A 25,052-nucleotide genomic window follows, 5' to 3' on the forward strand; every position below is an offset into this window, starting at 1 on the left:
CTTGGTTCAAGCAGGACAGCTGCTCTCTTTATACCCCCACTCCCTTCGCTCATTGAAATAAAACTTGGCTCTATCTCCTCCATTAATCAAAATCAAGTTTGCAGAAAATCAAAATAAAGTAAATTCATCATTGCAACATCACATGCCACAGTTGACCTCAATTTCATGTATTACGAAACTACAAATGAGATACAGGCTATGCCAAATTTAATAGGCACCTAAGTTCAAGTCCTTAGTTCAAGTCCACATGTGTGTAAATAAGTTCAAGAAAAAAAATCTAAAATAGGAAAACAGGCATAAAAATGTTGATCATGGTTATGAAAGTTAACAGAAAAAGAACATTCTGTTGCTTTTGAATGATCTGAAGGCATGAGGAAATAAAAATGTTTGGTACTTTAAATGATCACTGTTATAAAAACAACATGTTTTAACACAAATGTTCATTTTATGTTCCCTATTCAAAGGTAAAATGGGACCCTCAATTTTAGCCAAATAAACAACATTTAAAACATTGAAATGTTAGTGTAGGGAAATACATGTCTTAGTTCTTTTTGCTGGGATTGTTTCCTTTAGACAGAAACAAGAAAAGTCGTACCTAATCACTGCCTCTACTGCGGTGATTACCTCGGCTGTAATCACCGCAGTGGAGGCATCAGTTCTACTACAACTGGGCCATGTTTCTGTATTAAATAGAGAAGGATAAAATATCACCGTTAGCTTTTCATGATGTGAAAGATGTTTTCACTCTTCTGCCGACCTGCTTCAGCATGAGTATGTGATAGTTACCAGGGAAAGGATTAGTTGTTGTGTGACTGGTTTAATACAGTGGCTGCCAGAAGAGTAATTAGCTTGGACTTAGCCACAGCAGCAGTTTTGTCAGAACTGGATGTGTCTTTATTAAAACAAGCGCAGAGAGCATCACTTAAAGCCTTTCTTGACAGAAAAGATGTTTTTGCTCTTCTCCCAGTCTGCTTCGGCATTGGTTTGTGATCATTAAGGGTGGGGTTAGCTGGTAGATCAAATGGCTGCTGCTGCGGTAGCTATTAGCTCAACAGTTTAATCAGAACTGGACCACATGTCTTTTTCAAAAAAGAGCATAGAGCCACACCAAAAGCTTGTCTTGTCAGAGATGTTTTTGCACATCACTTGACTGCCATTGCCATTAATTTTATTTACAGAGAGCTCCACCACTAACAATCTAAGACAGTGATAGCCTGTCAGCTCTGGTGGTGGGAGTGCCGCCAAGAGTAGCGCATGCACATGTCATTTTGGCTTGTCGCTCTGATTGAGACTAACAGAACGTTCCTCCAATTACCTTTTGAGAATTTTTTTGGAAAAGTTCTTCCCTTTCCAAACACTTTCTGTGGGAGCTTTCCCAAATGGATTTATAAAACATTCTACCTGGCATGTCAGGTCAGCTGTTGACTGCCATTCTCAACTCAGTCTGGCATTATAACAGGCATCCCGGACAGCTGCAGTCAGCCATAAACTAGGTTTTAACGTAGTCTTGTTTACTGTAACTGTGTGAAATTTGATAATAAAATTTAATCTATAATAGGCACCTACTGTATATCCAATTGTATTGAACTCATATCATGGCAAAATTTGTAATATCAAAAAATATCATCAAGGACCAACATTGTATCATAGCGTGATGAAACAGGTGATTTAGACCCCTAGATGACACCACTGTGTGGAGACGCTGAAAGACTTGCTTTGTTTTTTCTTAAAACAAGAAAAATATATTTCACTTGATACTTAAACTTATTTAACATAGTAATGTCAAGGAAACAACATTTTTAATTAAAATTACAGCAAACCAGTGCTAGAATTATTTTCCATTGCATGTCAGCATTAACCTGAAAAACTCAGATGTACATCCTGGTCCATCTGTGAGACATTTGAATGTTCTTTAAATTATTTTCAGTGAGCCTGGAGTTGTAATTTTCCCGGAAATGTGCATCCCTGAAGGCAAAGTAGGCTGCAGGGACTCCACTCATGAAACATTCAACCTCTCTATTCACCCTTCATCCTCTACTCCACCAGTCCCCATGATTATTTATCTTTTATTTAGCAAGAGGCTAACTCTCTCACTTGGCTTCCTCCTCTGGTGGCCTCAGCTCTTGCCAAAAATACCACTGGAATCAAGAGGGTGCACAGACATGTCAGCTTAGGTTTCTTTTACCCCAGTTAGACAAATCAGTCCAAAAATTCACCTTAGGCAGTGAACTAATTAACTAAAACACTGTTATTAAATACTGAAAGTCTATACTCTTTTTTTTTCAGCTTAATAATTTTGTACTTCCTCTCCTTTTGAGACTTTTTCTCACTCCAGAAATGAATTTACAGAATGAGCAGTCGTCCTCTTTTCTCCTTTTTTTTTTTGTCCATAGAGTTTCTGATAAAAATGATGTCAGAGATCAATCTAGTGCTTTTTGTATCGAGTCAATCAATTCTTCTGTCGATTAATCAAGTACTGTAATAAGGGACATTGTTTTTTTTTTCTTTTAATCAATCACTTACACTTTTCTTCAAGAGCAGTAGTACTAGACAAATGAGGACTGAAAATGGGTCCCTTGAATGAACTACCGTACATTAAAAAATAGTATTGAAAGATCCTCTGAAGAACAGATATTTTACAAAGTGCAATAAAGTTCTGATGGAAATTCACATTTATTAATGTTAAAGGAAAGAAAGATAAATAATCAAATTAGATTATGCTATAACTTGGGTTGAGGGATCCTCTCCCAGGAAACTTTATTTCTTTTATTCTACTTTATTTTTATTTTCCAATTTGTCATTAAAGGGGCACTAAGTCATTTCATCATCCTCTACTCCATGCATGAGCGTATATTTCACATTTTAGCAAGAAATAAAGCTCCATCATTCACACAGTGGTCTAATGATGCCTTCTACAATACAGGAACAGGATCTATTTTTCAAATGGTGTTGGACCTGGAGAACACATTTTAAGGGATAAAGCTGCTTCTGTGACTTGTTGAATCCTGACTGTAGGATGAAGATCTCTGACCTATTTGGTCTTTTGCCTCAGTCACTTTATGTGGCCACAACATATTTGACTTATCCAAATGTAGTCTTATTAAAACCTTTAGAAAAATCCGCTTTGACAAAGATGTGGGGGCACTGAATTTAAAAATAAATTATAATTCAACAGATGACATGCACACACGGAAGGGAGAGAGAGCGAGAGAAACATAGAGTCAGCACCAAAATGGGACTTGAATGGTGAAGCACGTTGGTGCTCTGTAAAACTGTCGGGTCAATCAGTGAAGTTTATGAAATCCCCTGAAGTCTGCAGACTTATATTGACCGCTGTCGCAGCACATCAGCACTCAGGGATCTGGGTATTTTCATCCTTACAGTCTCTTTATTCTTCTTAGAAAACTTTTTATCTTTATTTAAAACCTTTTACTACACTGCACCGCAAAAATTTTGACATAATACCTTATTTTCAATAATGCCAAAGCCAGTGGATGAGTGAAAGACGTAGGATAAGTGCCTGTAAACACCACTGCATCATCTACTTCCTCTTCCCTCATGATTTTAACACTTTGCATCATCTTTAATGAATGTTACGTTATAACAACAGCAAAAACAAGTGCATTGTGGCATACAATTGACAGTTTTTGCAAAACACAGCATGCCATGCGTGATGTCCAAGCTTACATCAAATATGGGCAAATATGGATAAATGACTGATTTAAGCGAAGCCCTGAGGCAGATAATTCAGCAAGGAATCATTTCAGGCTTGGATCAATCATCACTGGTCTTGCCAGGCAAGGTTGCTGCATTTAGACTCAACAGGCCTTTAAAAGGGTTTTGATTAGCATTTTGAGGGAGTTAATACAAGAAAATAATCAGGAGGTTGCACTTTGGTTATTCTATACTACAAATGCAGAAACCTGGAGTAAGATGCTGAAGCCTAGCTGGTTAGTTTCCAAAGCTTCTATGTTCTGCAAACACTTTAAAACTATGGCCACAGTACAAATGTGCAAAAACAAACTTGCTACACTAAGCATGGCTTACTATCATAACTGGCCAGACTCCAGACAAGCTGGCTGCATGTTCCTCTGGCCATATTCAGTTGAAATGCTCCCTTGAAGACAAAAAAAAAAAAAACCCTCAAAACATAATTCACCATTTCACATTGTTTACCTTCTGATACTTGTGTTTTATCATTGATTTCTGTGCCATAACTGCTACAGCATCAATGTTTCGTAAGTGCAGTGTGTGTCAAAGTTAAAAGGTAGCTGCTGCTGACAGCTTCACTGCTGTCACTCCTGCAAAAACTATAGTACTATAAAATGTTTTCAAAACAGTAGTTTCCATCCAAAAAGACAGGAAAAAGTAATAATCTAAAGAAAGAATGTCAAAAGAAGAAAAAAGGGAGACTGCCAGAGAGTATGAAGACAGGAAAATGAGTCAATCGAGGAGGAAGATGGAGGAAGAACTCAAGGAATGAGAAACGTTTTCATTTCAAGAGGAAATAGTTAACTGTTTCTTTCCAAATCAAAGTGAATCCTCCAGGAGTTATAATTGTGGCAAATTCATCTTTATCTCAACCAATCGTTGTCTAACACTTTTGTCTTAGTTTGCCAGTATTTAGAAATATAGACTAAACAATCATTGAGGATGAATTACATTTTTGTGGGGTTTTTGAGGATTTTTGTTCATTCCTCTCTAATTTACGTGGACTTTTTAAGAATTTTAACTGGTCTTAGCGGATAATGTTGACCGATTTCATCTCAAGATTCCCACAGAGATAACACATAATTGTCAGTGAGTGCATACATCCTGTGCTTCATGGGACAAAGACATAAAAATGATGGATTATCCACTAGGGAGAGTATGTCTGTACAATATGGAAACCAAGTAATTCATTAGTTATTAAACATGTTACATAATAAACCCTGTAGTATCTTGCTCAATGTCTGACCCTCTTTTAGTTTCGTTCAGTTAGGGAAACACAACATTATTGCCATGATATCAGTATCAGTAAAAATGTTGATTAACATAGCAGCAGGATGATCATTTTGCAAATATCTACAACAAACTTATCAGTTGTAAATTTTTGTCGTATGTATGTTTGGAGCTTAAAGGGATACTTCAACATTTTGGCAAATTCGCCCATTGCCATAATCCCTATAGTCTTACTAATAGGTTCGTTACCTATAGTTGTCAGTGCAAGCTATTTTTGGATCGGTGCTGCTGAGTCAGGAGCTGCTCTGCCAACGCAATAGATTCTAATGGTATCCTGGCTTTCCCTCATCAAACTCATCAAATACATAATCCAACAATTCCAAAACGCTCTCGTGGACAAGTTGTGACCTGCACATTCACCACGCTATGAAATAATCATGGAACATTACAAGACGGAGATGTTTTAGAGGTCAGTGCAAAGCCGCAACTACTGTACACTCCAGACATGACTGCAGCACTGTGACACTCCGCCCAGTGGTTTACTCAAGAAATAGTTCAGAGTATTTGCTTAATGTGTCGTAATGTTATACAGTTATACATTACTATTTCATAGCATGTTGAATGTGCAGCACACAACTTGTCCACGAGAGTGTTTTGGAGTTGTTGGATTGTGTATTTGATGAGTTTGATGAGGGAAAGCTGAGATACCATTAGAGTCCATTGCGTTGGCAGAGCAACTCCTGATTTAGCAGCGGCAATCAAAAATAGCTTGCATTGACAACTAAAGGTAATGAACCCAGTGTTTCCCACAGGACCTATTTGTGGTGGTGGGTGGTGGGTAATGTCAAATGTAAACAGACACCAAATAAACTTAACATAAATACATTTAAATGAAAAAATACAATAGCTTATTTAAAGAAATAAATAAAAATAAATAAATAAGAAATTAGGTTTAATAAATAAAATAGGTAACTTAATCAAAAGGAGTAACAGTTTTGTTAAATTTTGTTCCTGCAGAGTTTGCACCCTTTCTCGAGGCATTTTATTTTACGGGGCTTCCTTAAAAAAAAGAAAAAAAAAAAAAAAAGGTCCAAAATTGATATCCTGATATATTTTTGCTATATCCTGATACACGATATATCGCGATATTTTAAAATGGCCTCTCAGCAGCTGTATTTAATTCAGCCCCAAATGACACTAGCTTCGTGATAAAAATAGACGACTCTATGTTGTTTTTTAATAAAATTGTATGCAGAAAGTATAAAACAACATAGAGTCAAATTTAGCATTTTTATTTTGAAATGGACTTTACTCAATCGTTCACTAATAAATCAAAAATACATAAATCATGAAATACTCTGTCTTTTACAGTGTATGGAAAGTCCTGAAGTGTGTTCTGTGTTATGTTTACTCATGCTGATTATAAAATGATTATTTTCCTCATTAAGGGTGAAGCAAACCCACACAGAACTCAACAATCCTGCACGCAGCCAGAGGCCAAAACCCTGCAGTCTAGTCCTCCATTCAGGCTCACAGCTGTGATTACATTAGTCTGTTATCTGTGCTGATGAACACTGGACCAGTTTCTGACAAGTTCAGACACAAGAGCATGTTTAGAGCTTATTCAATAAACTCTCCTGTGTGATCATGGGAGAGGAAAGCTTGTCTGGAGGCAGGAACATTTTAACTACTTTTTGTCGGTGTTTTGAACTGTAAGGCTGAGATAAGTCTCCGTTGTTGTGGAGATGTGGATCACATTTGCCTGCTGCTGGGCCATCTCCTCTCTGACGTGTACGACTCTGACAGGGAGTTTTCAGCAAAATGTTCGGACCCAGGCACATCTTGTATTCTGGGTTAAATGTCTTTATGAGATTTTTAAATCCTGGCTTTTCAACAACACTGGGCTCATGTCTTTAGCGGCATGCTGTGTTACTGCCACCGTTATCTCAGAGTCATCTTGCGGCATATTTTAACGAATACCGCGTGAATTAAACCTCTTCCTTTACAAAGTTGAATGACTGCTCAATGCTGCAGATCCAGCGCTGTTTCTTGGTGTCCGTCAGGCATCTAACTAACCGCTAACTCGCCACGCTGCTCTGTTTACCTTCTTCTCCCTTGCTTCTCCCTTGTATAAAAAAACCCGGCCGCATGTGTGGAGTTTTCGTGATGGGCAGAGGAGACAGCTCTCTGCTGTGAGAGATGCATTCAGGGACAATGGGAGAAGCAAAACTCCAGCGAGAAATGCACTCTGCATGCTCTGCGTGCAGGATTTCTGATCATCACCATAATGCCCCACCCACTCAGCTTTAGTCCATTTTAGTCTAAGATTTAGACTCCCAAACAATGCATTTAATTTACTGAACTATGGTACTGAAACAGAAAATGTGCAATGGCTCTGTCTGTAAACATGTCAGCAGACAGTCTCTGAACTATTTAACTGCTCTGATAATAATAGTGCTGATAAAGTAATATAACTGACTTTTTTAGGCTGATCATCTTTTAAGTCATATGTTAACAACTGTAATGGAAAGTAAGATAACTAACTTTACTCGGGCTAACTAAGTAACATTTACCAAGTCAGACCTCAGCTTTGCTGTAATCTTACAAATAATAAAGAGCAATAACCACCAGCTCTCATCTCATCATCATTTTTGTTCTGCACGAGTTGGTCACTCTTTTTGTAATAAGGTATATTGAGGGGAACATTGTTTCCCAGAGATAGCTGCATTTGGGCCTATCATTCTCTGCAGTACCTACACATGAAAAATAATTCATAAAACAAAAATATTTTATCTAAAATGAACCAATTATGAGATGTGTCTACAGCTTGTGTAACATCCTCACCACTTCAAACTCTGCACAAAGTTCAAAGCATGCTAACAACAGCAGCTGTATCGCTCTGTGATGTGCTCAGACACCTCCAGCAGCCTCTCTGCACTGATTCAGCACAGAGACCAATGTGCCTTCACCTCCTCATAACAGCCTTCTTGATGGTCTATGTGTGCAAAATAGAAAAGATCTGCATCTGACTGTGAGTTTGCTGGCATGCAGGGTCATCCTCAGTCTGTCAAAATGAAGGACAGCCTTTCAAATTTTCCATCATCCTTTATAAAAGTATGTTCTAAGGACTGAAGCTTTAGGTCTGAAATATATTTATAAGACTGTATCAATATTGGTATCGGCTAAAATTTATTTGGAAATTTCTGATATCAGCAAAAATCTAACATCCTGCGCCACTACCTTCAACTGTTAGACATTTGTGTAACTCTTTCCTTTTCCAGGTTGTGTAATTCTGCAACTGTCTGCTCTTCACCTCTGGCGGAGGCTCCTGTCTAACAATGTTGTTTCCTGTTTTCCCTTGCAGAGCCACAGCTGAAGGGCATTGTTACGCGGCTATACAGTCAGCATGGATACTACCTGCAGATGCAGCCTGACGGCACAATGGACAGCACAAGAGATGAAAGCAGCTCATTTTGTGAGTGTGGTTTTGTCTACAGCTGACACGTATTTGCTTGTGGTGGTGTTGTGTAACTTTAATCAAATTATTCACAGCCTCATCTGTAGCAGAGCTAGAGGAACTGGATATATGTCAGACTGTATTAAATGCATGCTACACCTGCAGACTTCATCTCCACACAGATATAATATTAAACTTCTCATTCCCTGATTGGGAGCCAAGACTCCAACTGTGGTAAAGTCTATGTAGTTCAGCACACTGAGCTAAACAGAACAACTACAGTTGCTGTCAACAACTGAGGAGCTTAAGGTAAACTGAGATTAAGTAAGCTTCTTTGCCAACTTTCTTCATTTTTGTCCTTAAATAGGCAAGAATATCACACCAAACAACCTGTAAAACATCAGCACTTTAATATTTACTCAAACGTGGACATTCTGTGTTGAAAATGTGCAAATACTGTTTCTGACTTTGGTTCTCAGGATGAGTACTTGAAGTTTATAGATCACAAAAATCAAGGCTTCTACTCATCGCTCAGGCGCTTCTAGGTGACATACTGGCACCATTAAGATGACACAGATGTTCATCCTGACCTTTAAAAATCTGAATTTAGGTTTCAGACCTGAAACTCTGCTGTGCTCTCTTTCTAGTATCAACCCTCTATATTTGCCTTTTTGTCAATCCAGACTCAAACACTGTCCCCTCTCAAGACTGAAGCGATAAAGTCTGTTTAATAGCCCACTTTATTTCTAGATGAGATGAATATTTCATCAACAGCAACAGAGTACTTTAATAAACCCAGATATTGTATCTTCTTTCACACTATTTTTGCTCTGCTTGGTGGGGAAGAACATCTCTATTATCGTCCAGGTTTTATAGGCAGTGTGAAGCATAGTGAAGGTGACATGGTGTTGTGTTTACATCGACATAAACCCTGCGAGGTCACACTATTCGGGCTTAAAGAGAGATATGGCATGCTGCAGTGACACTGCAGCCTAATAGAGTGCAGACAGAAAAGCAGACTGTGTTGCAGTTTGATTTCACAATCTCCTCTGACTTTCTCTTTTTTTTTTTTTTCTCTCCCTCTCTTTGTCATGTCTTATCTCTGCTACTTTATTCCCCCAATTTAGCACAGTTCAACTTAATTCCAGTGGGACTGCGGATTGTGGCAATCCAGGGGGCAAAGACAGGGTTATACCTGGCCATGAATAGCGATGGATACCTCTATACGTCGGTAAGTATGCCCCACAGATACATAGAGGTGAACTCATTTCCATAAAAATATATTTGCCTGCAACACTTCCACCATTTTCAGGGAGGGCCCAAATATAATAGCTCTTGTTTTGGATTGTAATCTAAGAGTTCAGTTAAGGATATATACTTCATGTCTCTTTGTGAATGCTCCTGATATCTTCACAATAGAGAAGCTGTCCACGTTACTGACGTGGAAATCAAGAGAGGGAATGTTAATCAGGGCTTTATCATCAACTGTCATTTTGAATTTTAAGGCTGAGCTTTCTGTCTATTAGACTTAAGCTTAGTGTCTCCTTTATGACAGGCTATCAGGATGATATGGATCTGGATGTGGTGCAAGGTCTTAAGTTGCATAAACTACTGAGGACAATATAGTTCTGCTTCAACATAAGCAGGGCCTGAATTTCAGCCTGGATAGCCAGAATCATGCACAATGTATGCACCTCTAAGAAGTCTGCTTCTTATATCATCCTGCATAAATTCATGAATTAACCATGAGTTTTACAATGCTGCTGTATGTCACACAGCAAATATTTGCACAGTAGAGTATAGGACAGACTGGTCAGACAGAGCACACCACAGTAAGTAACATAATTTAGGATCATCTGTGAATCGACTCCCTTTAACTCCCTCTCTTAAACACATGGGTAAAAACACATTTCAGGGCAGATGTTCAGCGAACAACAGAAGTGACTGTCTGTCAATAGTGCTTCCCTCAAAGACTACCTGGGGAGCCCACCTGGGTATAGATGCAGACAGAAACATACTTTTAGTATTTTTCTTATCCTCATCTGATTGTCTGACGCTTGTGGTGTCTGAGACATGCTCAGCACCCTGAACTGTTTGGGTTGTTTCTGCAAGCTATATTTCATTAAGTCACGCCTACAAGTGGATTAGGATAGACTCCAGAGACATTTCCTGACCTGTGTTATTTTAGGCTAATATATAAAATGTACCTTGATGGTGTTGCTTGTTTTCATAGGCCACACAGGGGCATTTAAGTCTTCATTTCAGTCTGTTTCTTGCCTATGAAAAAATTATTTTGAGTACGTTCTAGCTTCCAAAAACAGTCCCCCTAGTTAAGAGGTCGGCAACCCGCTTCTCAGGGTCACATGCGGCTCTTTTGCCCCTCCTAAGTGGCTCTCTGCAGCTGTGCAAGAAAATTGAATAAAGGAAACTTTCATTTTTAACATGAAAAAAAATCTTATGCTGTATTGAAACAGTTTATTATTTTTTATCCGTAAAATATACCACTTTTTAAATTCACCTTTAACTTCATATATATTTTTAATCAACTTAAATGTGTGTCATGTCGACCGTCTACGGTGCAGCACTCAAGTTAAGTTTTAATATCTGGAATCTGGTTTAGCACAGCAAGAGGGACGGAGAAAATGTGAAAAAGACAATTAACTTGATAAGTTTAATATCAAACCAATGCATCCGTCAGACTAAAGTAATGTCAACAGAGAAAAACAGCATGAAAAACTAAGACAGGTACAGAATTAACAGCATCAGTCAGGTGAAGAAAGAGAAAGGAAGCCAAAGGGATCAATAGTGAGCTGTTTGAGCCAAATAACCAGTTAAGCTCACGTTTTGTTATTCTCCACTCTGATGCTGTGAAGTCTTCATTATTTTTTAGAAGATTGATGAATTTGATGATGATTTAAATATTTTGTCATGTAATGAATGTTAGGTACAGTGTATGAGTGGGCGTTTGTGTTGTAATAGATGAGATTATTGATGTTTGTGCCTAAAATGGCATGTGTGTTAAAGTGGTGCTGTCCATGGTGCTGACTTCACATCTGTCACTAAAAGAGAGTAAAGGAGAAAGGCTGTAAAAGGCTCGTTCTACTCCCTCATGGATATTTTGAGTAATTATACTGATTGCTCCGGTGTGTCCTTCAGATTGTATTATTAATGCAGTCTGTGACCCAATGATCATGGATGCTGTTGTTTACTTAACAGGCCAAAACCGACTTTCCTTCTGCATTCCTGTATGCGACATAGAGAGACTGACAGCAGCGTGTGATAGAGAGTTTAGATGAAGAAGAGAAGGTTTCATCTATTAGTGAACAGTAGGCTACTACAATATCCTGCCTTAACTCTGTCTGACAGTAAGTCTAACAACTCTAGTGTGTATGGGTGAATAAAAAATGGTAATGATGAGATCAGTATTATGTACTATCAAGGATAAAAATAAACAAACTCTGAAATAATAACAAATGTGCACAGTTGTTTCTATTGTAGTGCTAAATTCATAAATGCATTAACAAAAGTTATGATTGAAATGCCAAGTAAGAATAAGATAGTTTGGAGAGTTATCAGTGTGATAAAACATATCAACGGATGGCACACACCTTTGCTCAATTGGTTATGATGGCAGGAAAATACATAATTGACTGCATCACTTTATTGTAAGGTTCAAATGTGTTTTGCAGCTCTTCAAAGATTTTCTGGAAGGGGGTATGGGCATAAATGGCTCTTTTAACAGAAGAGCTTGCCAACCCCTGCCCTAGTGCACATTAAAAAAAATGTATTAAATAAAATAGTTATTATCTCTCAATGAATTAAAACCTAAAATGGGCCAATGAGATGCAACTTGTTACTCCTCAGACTACTTAGTGTAGTTTACTCAAACAAAAGTAAAGTAAAAGTTGTCCAGAGGATTGATAATGCCCTGCAAGTTAACGCCACTTTGAGTGATCAGGAAAAGCATGAGATGCACCATTTCTAGGACTTAAAGAAGATAAAAACTGTCCAATATAATGCCTTATATAAATCTGAAACTAAAGTTTTTATAAGATGATAATCTGCATAAGGAATGAAAAAGATAAATATTCAGGGTATTGAATACTAAAAGCTTGTAATGGTCAATTTGACCCGGACAGGTGTTGCCACTAAGGTAAGGGAGATTTCCTGTTCTGTTGTTTAAGCATACAGTCATTCATTATTTCAGGAGACTTCCAGAAAATGATGTGGGAGAGGACTCTTTTTTGATTTGATTTTGATTGTGGATGTTGAAGTGTGCGTGAATGTTTGAAAGGGAAAAGTGAGACGCAGAGAGGTGCAAAGTGAAGAGTCGGGTTGACAGCCTGTGAAGAAGACCTCCATGAGTATTCAAATGAGTTTTGGAAAGATGAGAAGTAAAGATCAGGGGCAGAGTCTGCTGACAGAGAATCCGTGCCTCTCAAATGCAGCAACTGTTTGCACATTGCACGTCAAAGTAGACATTCTTTTTTTTTTGTCTGGTTGTTGTCCTAATTTTTGTTTGGTCCAGTATTTTTGCACTTCTGTCAAATTAATTATCTAAACAGAGACTTATTTTGTTCCTTTTTGTTCTTTTGAATACATGTATGCTGATGTACAGACAATGACGTTTTGTTGACTGGCATTGCAACGAGTGAGATTCAGATTGTCTAATAAAATGAGTCATTGGAATTGCAGCAAAAAAGAGAGAAGATCTGAGATTAACAATTATATCTGAATAATTTACAAAGCAGGCACAAAATAAATAGGTTAAATGTTTTTTTTTATTTGTTCATATTACTGAGGCCCTACTGTGTTAAAATAATGTAATGTTGCTTCTCTCTTGTTATAAAGCTACCCCATGTCTGTCAAAACTCTATCCCAACCAAAATAAGGTCACGTATTTACTGCATGACCATGTGTCACAGATTTAATCTCGTTGATATCTCATAATGATATGAAACTATACATGAATAACAAAACTTATAAAGGGCTAAAACTGTGCAGAAACACAATAAGCCCACACCTGTGTAAATGTAAAAAAATATAATCAAAATAGAAAAAAAGAGGACAGAAGACTGCATCATGATGGTACAATAGAACAGGAAAGGTACAAATTGGTACATGGAAACTAATTAGAATGCATGAAAAGCATGTCAGTGTGTTTAAACACAAATTTTTCAAAGTTATTTTCATACTTTAAAGGTTATCAGGGGCCTTTTGATTAAAAACCTGCATTTAAATATGAACATTGTGGCACTTCACTGAGACACAAAGGTCTTTGTTCTTTTCCTTGAAAAGGTGTGCCATTTAAATGTGAACAACATTCAGCAATTTAATGATGAAAACTTCAAAATCTATTCTTTATTTTAGCTGGAATGTAACCAGTTCCATTCAGCTGAGATGGGATCAGAGTCAGAGCACTTTAATATAGATAAAGTACATCTGAATGATTTAACAAGGAAATTTGCCTTTTTAAAATATTTCTGTGGATGCATTTTACCTCCACTCCCCTCCAAAAGTATTGGAACAGCGGGGCCAATTCCTTTATTTTTGCTGTAGACTGAAAATATTTGGCTTTGACATCAAAAGATGAATGTGAGACAAGAGGTCAATATTTCAGCTTCTATTTCCAGGTGTTTACATCTGGATCTGATACACAACTCAGAAGATACCATCTTTTGTTTGAACCCATTTTGTATGTGAGCAAAAGTATCGGATCATGAGACTGACAGGTGTGTTTTATTGCCCCGGTGTGTCCTATTATATTGATAACTCAAACAATAAATGGTGCTGAATGTCTATGCTCAGTTTCAGATTTAGGTTTTGCCTGTGCAGACTGCATTAATAGTTGGAGGTCAAACCAACATGAAAACCAGAGAGCTGTCTATGGGCAAAAAAAATGCAACTGTGAAGCTGAGAGAAGATGGGAAACCAATCAGAGCCACTGCACAATCATTGGTCATAGCCAGTGCAACTATTAGGAATGTCGTGAAGAAGAAGGAAACCACTGGTGTACTCAGTAACAGAAGTCGAACGGGTAGACCAAGAAAACAGCATCAGTTGATGACCAAAACATTGTGAGAGCTGTAAAGAAAGACCCTAAAACAACTGTTAGTGACATCAGCAACAACCTCCAGAGGACAGGAGTGAAGGTATCACCATCTACTGTTCACAGAAGACTTCATGAACAAAAGTACAGAGGCTACACCAGAAAATGCTAACCACTAATTAGCAAGAAGAACAAGAAGGCCAGGCTGGAATTTGCCAAAAAGTACAAAGATGAGCCTCAAACCTGGGACAAAGTTGATGGACTGATGAGACAAAGATGAATCCTTACCAAAGTGATGGAAAGGGAAAGGGTAAAGTTTGGAGAAAGAAAGGATCTGCTCATGATCCCAAACATACAAGCTCATCTGTGAAACAGTAGAGGTGATGTCATGACTTAGGCTTGCATGTTTTCTTCCGGGACAGGCTCATTGACGATGTAACACATGATGGCAGGAGCAAAATGAACTCAGAACTCTACAGACATTTTGTCTTTCAGTTTGAAGAAAAATGCAATCAAATTAACAGGGACAGCCTTCATCATGCAGCAAGATAATAACCCAAAGCACACTGCCAAAACAACAAAGGAGTTCATCGGGGGCGAGAAGTGAAAGGTTTTAGACTGGCCGAGTCAATCTCCAGACTTAAACCCTATAGTGGGTTAAAGGGAGACAGGAGGAAGTAACCCCCCAAAACAAACAACAACTGAAAGAGACTGCGGTGAAAGCCTGGAAAAGCATCATAAAGAAGAATGCAAAAGCTTGGTGATGTCAGTGGGTCACAGGCCTGATGCAGCTATGGCAAACAAAGGATTTGAAACTAAATATTGAGTTTTACTCACTTTAATCCATTGTAAGTCTATCTGTTTCAATACTTTTTGCTCACCCAAAAAAAATGGTGTTCTGTTACAATTGAATACTATCTCCTAAGCTGTCAATCAAATCCAGATGTAAATACCTGGAATGCTGATCTCTTGTCTCATACTCATCTTTTGATGTTTTCATTCCACAGCAAAAATAAAGGAATTGGCATCACTGTTCCAATACTTTTGGACAGGGGTGTATACTGATCTGTATAAGAGTTTGAGCTCAATACTGATATAGTTAAATGCATGTGTTGCAGTCAATAACAGTGAAAAGGCTGTTAAGGCAGTATATCTTCATACAACATAAAATACTGTGAAACCAAACCACTCTTGAGACCAGAATGCCTCTAATTACTTGGATTTGTCTCAAAACATCTTCCAGTGTATCATCATTAGCTGTCATTATGTCCTTGCTACATCTAAATATCTGGCCCTTCCTTTTTGGTAAATAATGCATCGCTTTCACATGAATACTTGACTATTAAAAACATTAATGTGCTTACTATTCAGTTTTTTTTTGTGAGAGATCAGAGACATAATGATAAAGCTACTGTATATAAGGGTGGTACTGTAAGTAGGAAATTTTGGAAACAGTATATATTTTCAAGCTTTTGCTGTCTTTATGTACTGTTGTTGCTACCTCTTTACCCACAAAACTCAAACATACAGATATAAAGAATAGTGTATGAACAGAGAAATGTGTGTTCTATATGATAAAGATGAAACGACAGGATGTCCGTGTTTTAAACTGGACACTGATCTAAAAAGAATGACTAATGTGGCAGTCCTCTGAAAATATACTGCATGTTATTCTCTTTAGTAGAAATCGCTGTGCCACTTCTAACATAATATGTGCAACAACATATGCAAAAGCACTGAATGCGAGAGCGATTTTATGCATATGAGATGTAAAGGAGAATGCATCATCTGTACATGTGAGAGTTAAATCCTAACTTATGGCACATACGCCTTCTCCTATTATCTTCTGAGCTCCTGATTAGCATGCAGCAGACTTCGGCACCCTGCCTCTGTGAACAGAGAGAAGAAGGGATTTCCTCAGCACCAGTCAATAGCTACAGTGCATCTCACACTGACCTCTTTCAGAGTGTTTCCTCTCTCACATACACATATACACACCTACAGTTACAGTATGAATTGCGATAGGTGCTGCAAAACAGAGCTGTTGTCCTGTGTAATTATGCATGTTTGATTTTATGACCCTCTACCTTGTATGTCATGTAGTCATTTGCTTGTATAGGAGGGATGCAGACAGCTTAATATGGCATATTATTCATATCTTTGTTGTGTTGTTTTTACATCGAAAGCATGCATGGAGTGTGCATGAAAACAACGAAGAATGCTTTCATTTATGATAAAAAAAGGTCCATCACTGTCACTCTCACAAGAGCTGACATGACTGACAGACTGACAAGTTGCCTCCTTAAAGCTATTTTTGCATCTTCATGCATATACTGCCTCTTTTCCCGCTAGCTGTGGTTTTGATATCCTCTGAATTACTTCAAGTTTTTCTTGGAATCCCTCTTTCACCCCCCCTACAAACATATTTAGTGGTCAGTTTGTGAGGCCAGGCACTGTAACAAGCAGAGAAGGTCCACTGCTGCTGTGTTTTAAACATAAATCTCAGCCCTGCTACCTGTAGGTGACAACAGAAAATGGCTGATCCTGTTTTAAAAATAGAGTCTGGCTCATTCGTGCCCCATTTTATAATCTATGTGCTCTGGAAAACTCCTCGTAGATGCAGAGAGAGCAAGTAAGAGAGAGAAGCAGAGGCTGACATGAGGATGTTGTTGACAGGCGAGTTGAACAGGAACACTTTTGAGCCAGTCTACATTTTTACATGGGCTTTGAAACTTACTCAGAATATTTGCTGCCATCATGCTGGATTAGTGGGATTTTTAAATTTTCTACATCCAGGTACTATATTTGTTTCAATCTGTGTCAGACTTTAAGGTGCAAAATTGATGGATGTCAGAATGTCCTACAAGTGACTAGAATTTCTTAAAATAAAGTAGAATAAAATTGATATGTGATATTCATTCTTTTTTTCTATTTCTCTTCTTGGTTCTCTTTGCTGTAATAGTAATGACCTTGGCAGAAGTACGTGCAAGCGTATGGAGCTATGGTGTGTATAGCAGCTAAAAGGCTAAAGCTAATAAAGCTACAGTAGATACGCAGATAATGTTGCTATGTAGCAACATAGTAAATATTTAAAGTAAGCATGCACGGCCAGATATCGGTATTGGCAGATACCAAGATCCCTGCCGATATTTAGATCTGATATTTTGACCATGAATATCAGCATATATTGACTGTAAAATTTGGCCATATACACACGTGAACAAAATTGTTGGTACCCCTCTGTTAATGAAAGAAAAACCCACAATGGTCACAGATATAACTTGAATCTGACAAAAGTAATAATAAATAAAAATTCAATGAAAATCAACCAATGAAAATCAGACATTGCTTTTGAACTGTAGTTCAACAGAATTATTTTAAAAAACAAACTCATGAAACAGGCCTGGACAAAAGTGATTGTACCCCTAGAAAAGATTGAAAATAATGTGACCATAGGGACATGTTCAACCAAGGTGTGTCCTCTAATTAGCATCACAGGTGTCTACAAACTTGTAATCAGTCAGTTGGCCTATTTAAAGGGTGACAAGTAGTCGCTGTGCTCTTTGGTGACATGGTGTGTACCACGCTAAACATGAACCAGAGGAAGCAAAGGAGAGAGTTGTCTCAGGAGATTAGAAAGAAAATTATAGACAAGCATGTTAAAGGTAAAGGCTATAAGACCATCTCCAAGCAGCTTGATGTTCCTGTGACTACAGTTGCACATATTATTCAGAAATTTAAAATCCACGGGACTGTAGCAACCTCCCTGGATGTGGCCGCAAGAGGAAAATTGATGACAAATCAAAGAGACGGATAATACAAATGGGAACAAAAGAGCCCAGAACAACCTCCAAAGACATTAAAGGTGAACTAGAAGGTCAAGGTACATCAGTGTCAGATCGCACCATCCGCCGTTGTTTGAGCCAAAGTGGACTTCACCAAGGAGGACACCACTGTTGAAAATGAATCATAAAAAAGCAACACTGGAATTTGCCAAACTGCATGTTGACAAGCCACAAAGCTTCTGGGAGAATGTCCTATGGACAGACGAGACAAAACTGGAACTTTTTGGCAAGGCACATCAGCTCTATGTTCACAGACATAAAAATGAAGCATACCAAGAAAAGAACACTGTCCCTACTGTGAAACATGTAGGAGGCTCTGTTATGTTCTGGGGCTGCTTTGCTGCATCTGGCACAGGGTGTCTTGAATCTGTGCAGGGTACAATGAAATCTCAAGACTATCAAGGTATTCTAGAGAGAAATGTGCTGCCCAGTGTCAGAAAGCTTGGTCTAAGTCACAGGTCATGGGTCTTGCAACAGGATAATGACCCAAAACACACAGCTAAAAACACCCAAGAATGGCTAAGAGCAAAACATTGGACTATTCTGAAGTGGCCTTCTATGAGCCCTGATCTAAATCCTATTGAACATCTGTGGAAGGAGCTGAAACATGGCGTCTGGAGAAGGCATCCTTCAAACCTGAGACAACTGGAGCAGTTTGCTCATAAGGAGTGGGCCAAAATACCTGCTGAGAGGTGCAGAAGTCTCACTGAAAGTTACAGAAATCGTTTGATTGCAGTGATTGCCTCAAAAGGTTGTGCAACAAAACATTAAGTTAAGGGTATCATCATTTTTTGTCCAGGCCTGTTTCATGAGTTTGTTTTTTAAAATAATTCTGTTGAACCACAATTCAAAAGCAATGTCTGATTTTCACTGGTTAATTTTCATAGAATTTTTATCTATTATCACTTTTGTCAGATTCTGGTTATTTCTGTGACCATTGTAGGTTTTTCTTTCATTAACAGAGGGGTACCAACAATTTTGTCCACGTGTGTATACTAATAAATTAGTGGAGTTTCAGGCTGGACCAACAGACCTATGTAAGTTGAGATCTTTTTTCTTTATTCATCCTCATTCTTGAAACTTTTAAGTGTGTCTTAAAAAACAGGGTTTCTTTTTTCATCCTTGGACCTTTAATGTGTTCAAAGGACTGAATTTTTAGTTATGTAAAACATATTTAAATATCGGTATAAGCTTAAATGAATCTGTAAATATCGGCATATGGGACATCAGCAAAGATCCAATACCTTGCATCCCTAATTTAAAACTAACAAAGCAATGGGAGTTAAATGGGTAATAAGTAACATTGTTTTAGTTAATTAATGAAACAACACTGGCTTACCTGGTCATATTTAAAATACGTTGTCAGCACATCTATGTTAGCTGTAGCTATAGCTAACTAAGCTAAAGTGAGCCACTGTTTGCATAACTACTTTGAAAACTGGTCTTTACAGAATTTAATCCCAGATTAGTCTTCAGACCTTTTTTTGATTTATGAAATGTATATACAGTGCTTAACAAATGTATTAGACCACCTGTCATATTTGTCTCAGAGACCATCCAGCATCATGATGTGCTTTAATGCAGACTCTTTCATTTTCAGTGAGCTCTCCATGTTTTATCATTTTGAACAGGAATGAGGGATTTCAAACTGAATTTACCTTTTTATACCAAAATTTGAGCCGGCTCACTGGGCTTCTCTGAGAAGTCAGAAATTAATCAAGCATAACATTCAACCACTAATACTCATTTTTCTGTTCAGGAATGCAAGTAAATAACTATAATTTGACATATTTATCAAGAAATATTAATGTACTTTACTATTTTTTCAGGGTTTTTTTGTAAATCAGTACATTTGAAAATTCATGGATAACAATAATAATTATATTTTAGCATTAAAAATATCATTTTGGTTAAAGAGCTTCTACATATTGGTGTATTAACCATTGCAGAAACATTAAAAATATTTTTGGTAATTACCAATGCTGTTAATTTAGGGCAGCTGTGGCATAAACCTTACTTTGGGTGGTGGTCTAATAAATTTGTTAAGCACTGTATGTACAGCTGAAATGTACAGCTGTTATATATATGCTGTAAATATTGGCAGAAATTGTCATATCTGCCGTTACCAATTTTTAACTTTTTAAGCCACTGTCTGCTGAATGCGATATCATGCATCCCTAATTTTTATTTACCCACCTTCATGTGTGGTAGTTTAATCCTTTGAGCCCTAAGCTGTTTTTTTAACTAGTGTGTCTTCTCTGGACTTTTTGTCTGAAAAAGCGTGTAAAACACCAACCCTGTGGTGCACAGTCAAGCTCTAATCATCCTATTTTTAGGACATGGGCTTTAACAATATGTGTGCTCAGCAATGTCACTTGAATTTTTAAAAAGTTACAGGACTATAAAGACAACAATAAAAAATCTAATTAGGAATTTAAAATGAAAGATTTGTATGCATTAAACAGTAAATATTGATGACTAAGGGCTTTGTTTTGTCTTGTTGCACACACTTCTTCTCCAGTTTCTTTGAGACCAAAAAGTGAAGAAGTAATCATTCTGTGACAAAAAGTCATCAAAATATTTAAACTACTACAAAAAAGTCCTTGCGCTTTTGGGAATTTGGGCCATTATTTAACTAGGATGTGGATTATTGTGCACTTAAATCAGTTTTTCTTTCATTGTTATTCCTGCTGCAGTGCTGACTTTGTCCCGGCACACCTCTCTCTACACTCCTCAATGCAAGTCATGTGTTTACTTTATTTCAAACCCACGTCACATTAAGTTTTGAGGACGTGCACAGCTGACACCTCGAATAAACACATGGGACCCTTAGCAGCTATGATGCACATGCATAGTCAATAGCAAAATATCTCTGGCGTTCAAAACATTGTGAACTGAGCATTTCTGTCATCCTAGGGCTGCAAAGGGATACATCATTCACCACCTGATCACTTCTAAATCTCATATGCTCTAAAATAAATCTAGTTGATATCAGATGAGAATTTCAAGATTATAAGCCTCTGGACCTTCTAGAAATCAAAGTATTTTGACAACAGTTTGTTGAGAATAACCCTATTGATCAAAATCAGTACAGGATCTTTTAAACAGATTCTTAACAGTTTATGAAGGGAAACATTTCATACGTTGTTGACAAGCATGGTCCATCCTCTGCCCTGAAATTATGTTAGGGTATGAGCTGCAAACAATGCAGAGTGAACTGTAAACAGTTAAAGCAAACTCTGCGTAACAGATTATGGAATAACTTCATTACTTATTCATCTAAACAACGTGTGCTTTGTTATATGTGCACAGAAAATCCCCCAACCCTAAATACATTAAATCAGCCCAAAAAAATGTATGCCATATAAGGATAGTTTGTATCTAATAAGGGATGCACATGTTGTGAAATAAGAGCCAATGTTGACTGATGCTAATGTTTTGTTTTTTCCATTAGATCTTTTGGTGTAAGACTCAGTATTCCTCATAATCTCTCACATGAGAACCATGAAAAAAAACATGAAAAACTGGAGTTTATCTGGTCATTTCTTCTGCCCAGTCAAAAATCTCTCAGCAAGATAAACCAGATACCAGGACTAAAAACTGATTATGCATGTCAGATAAACATTGGTAACTGATATCTGTGCATTCCCCACTATTTAGCCCATGATTGATGTTTGTGCACAGGTCTAATATCAGCCGGTACAAATGTTAAACTACTGCATCTGCACATCCCTATTTCTGATTCATGTTTTGTAAGCTCTTACATTGTTACCATTTGGTTGCAGGCATCACCATAGCTCAAAATCCAACCCTGAGGAATTTCTCACAATGAAATCTAGGGCAACCTTTTTGAATCAATCAAAGCTTTCATCACATTTTTCAAACAGTTTACAGCTCTCTCCTGAGACTGCACACAGTTTACATATGCCTTTAATTTATTAAAGAATTCCTTGAAGGACAACTGAAAAACAAATGCTAATGTTTGTGATTCATGCATGCTTCTGATACTGCTTTTGATAGAGAGAAAGAGAAAGACTGACAGAGGGGCATGGGAGAGGGATAAAAGAAGAGAAAGAGACCTATTGACAAAGAAGGCTATGTCCTTTCTTTTCCTTTCATGGGAGAGTTGCATTGGGATGCAGGACAACGTGGGCAAGGAGATAACATCGCTTTTTTATCGGAGGACGGGATAAAATGTGGACATTAGAAAAAGCAGCTTAGAGAATAATTGGCCAGAGGAAGAGAAAAGAGATGAAGTGCAGAAATGTAATGATAAAGACGGACACTTTGCCGGGCAGCCAATTATGCACTTAGGGGAAAGCAAAACCTTATTCTTACTGATTGGCTCATGATACACCTTGTACCTGTCCTCTATTTCCAAAATTTTCTTGGGGATATAAAAGAATGTAGTCTCATGATGATGATGATGATTCACAATGAACCACAACTTCCTGTGTCCTCTCTTACCTTGAAAATTAAAAGCACTGGGATTCAGGCAGTCACCTCTGTCACTGTGGGTCAAAGAGGGAAAGTCAACAGCGACATTATAATGACAGGGGTACTTCCAGCTGTCAGTCAACACTGCAGAGGCATGCGCCCCTGCCCGTTATAATCTACTTGTTGTCATGCCAGCATCATGCCTCCCTGGGCTATCATAAAGCATTAGAGACAGACCATACATGTGATCTGCTAGACAGTATTAACTGCCAGTCTCATTCTCTGGAAAGCCCCAATAATACGCACGTCTCTGCCCCATTGACTTATGTAACTTGGCGTGTCATAGTGCATCTACATCTGGATACACAGCAGCATCAGCAGCATGCTTTGCTGGTGGCGTTCTGTTTTGCACACACATAGAGAGACACACTGAGATTAAGAGCATGTGAGGATGTAACAAAGCATTGCTGTGAATGAGATTTAGATTTAATGTTGTCATGTGCGTGGGCTGCTGCAGCATTAATGCAGTGCTGTGGAAATGTGGTGGGATTGCAGCAGCTGGGCAGATTTCCCAGCTTCCCATAGGTTACACTGGGAGCTGATGGGACAGTCAATAGATGCAGGGAAGCCACTATGACACTGTGACCCCTGCTGTCTAAATAGGGGACTGCAAATAATTGCATGTCAAAGATGTTTTGAATTCCAGGAGCAGGAGCTACATTAGGGGCACAAGTTCTCATTTCATGCTTGTGCATGCATGATGACACCAAAGTAAACAAGATATTTAATGTTATTCATGGAGTCAATGTTATTTATAGTCATAACAGCCATTCTTCTGCTTATTTCCTAATTATATGCAGAGGAAATCCAGCAGAGAGATTTAAAGAACCCTGCCCTGCGAGTGTGTATTATTAGTACTTCACTGTCCTTATTTGGTGTAAGTGTAATACCAGTGTATGGTGGCACGGAGAGTTAAGCTTCCTGAAGCAGGTGGAATCGATGTAATCGGACACGAGGGAAGAGGAAGCAGGGAGGTGGTGTGTGTGTAGGTGGGGAGTAGGGGGGTGGGGGTTTGTTGGGTCGGGGTGCTGCTCTGCATCATAAAAAGGTTCCTGCCATCTTGGGGATTCTCAGCACGGATGCTACATATTACCTTTCTCGTCTGCTTTCATTGAAATTCATTTTTGGCTTGAGACACATGGAAGGGAAGCAACCCAAGTCCTCCCAATAAGTCACGGTTGAGGAAAGAGGTTTTTATTTAATTTCTAGTCTGAGCAGCCACCATTTAGATGGAAATTTTCCGCCATCACTCTTAAAAATGAGCTACTCTCGATGAATTCTGAACCATTTTTCATCTGACACAGGTAAATCTTGTGGTTTGAGTGTTAGCTTCGGTCGGCATACTCTGGGTGGTTTCTGTAGTCAGCTGAAGGTCAAAAGGTGAACTTAGGATGAGGAGGGGAATATTACAGCAACATATTTACATCAGTCAAGACTGGCTATACTAGTCTAAGAATAATGGATTGAATCAAATTTGTCAGCTCAATGTTTGAAGCTCCTAGCTTGGACTATCCTTTTACTACTAGATTATCCACTTTTCCCTGTTGGACATTGAGCCGAGACTTGTTACCGCTTTTCTGCTATTTAAAGTAAGAATATGTACTTTTAGTCAACCATATTATTAAACTTCACACTCTGGCATGCCATCAGCCCCAGAATTTTTAGGTGCTAAAACATATTTTAAAGGTATTTCTAGATGTTGGCCCTAAAAACCTGGCTAATAGGCCTTCACCTTTGGCTGTTGAGGTCAGGTGTAAACAAGTACAGCATACAGATAGCATCTACTAGGAGCAGCATGTCTTGCTGATTTTTGATCTAGAAACTCATGAAAACTAAAACTACTGCCTGGCAGTTAAATGCCTCAGCGAGGTATTCAATTACCACACAATGAAAGAACGATGTGGGTAATAATAACTTTATTTGAATAGCAGTTTTTAAAACAATGGTTTACAAAGTGCTTAAGTAACAAAACGGGCTGTGGCGTTTTCTGTGGTGCTGTGATTTGTAGGTTTCACCAGTTATTTGTGCAAAGTTTGAATAAAATCTTTCAAAGATCTCTAAAGATACTGTATAAACAGGAATGACCTGAAAAGCAAGGGATGAAATTAAGGCCCAAAGACCTTGAGCTTTGACCCATGACCCCAAAATCAAATCAGTTCATCCTTGAGTTAAAATGAGCATTTATGCCAAGTTTGAAGAAAAGATATGTCATTTTTGAGATATCACCGGCCTGAATTCCAGTGCGGTATTGCGAGAATGGCAC

At 38.1% G+C, this 25,052-nt stretch overlaps 1 protein-coding gene across 1 annotated transcript in view; it reads left to right on the forward strand.

Annotated features, from left to right (window-relative positions):
- The window catches only part of fgf11b (fibroblast growth factor 11b), an 81,411-nt gene that overhangs the window by 46,282 nt on the left and 10,077 nt on the right, over positions 1–25,052 (forward strand). Inside the window, exons 2-3 of the mRNA XM_041801626.1 lie at positions 8,306–8,416; positions 9,526–9,629. Of these exons, the coding sequence (XP_041657560.1) occupies positions 8,306–8,416; positions 9,526–9,629 (215 nt within the window). The remainder of the gene's footprint in view (positions 1–8,305; positions 8,417–9,525; positions 9,630–25,052) is intronic.

Source organism: Cheilinus undulatus, linkage group 12 (assembly GCF_018320785.1).
Source record: "Cheilinus undulatus linkage group 12, ASM1832078v1, whole genome shotgun sequence".
Taxonomy (NCBI): domain Eukaryota; kingdom Metazoa; phylum Chordata; class Actinopteri; order Labriformes; family Labridae; genus Cheilinus; species Cheilinus undulatus.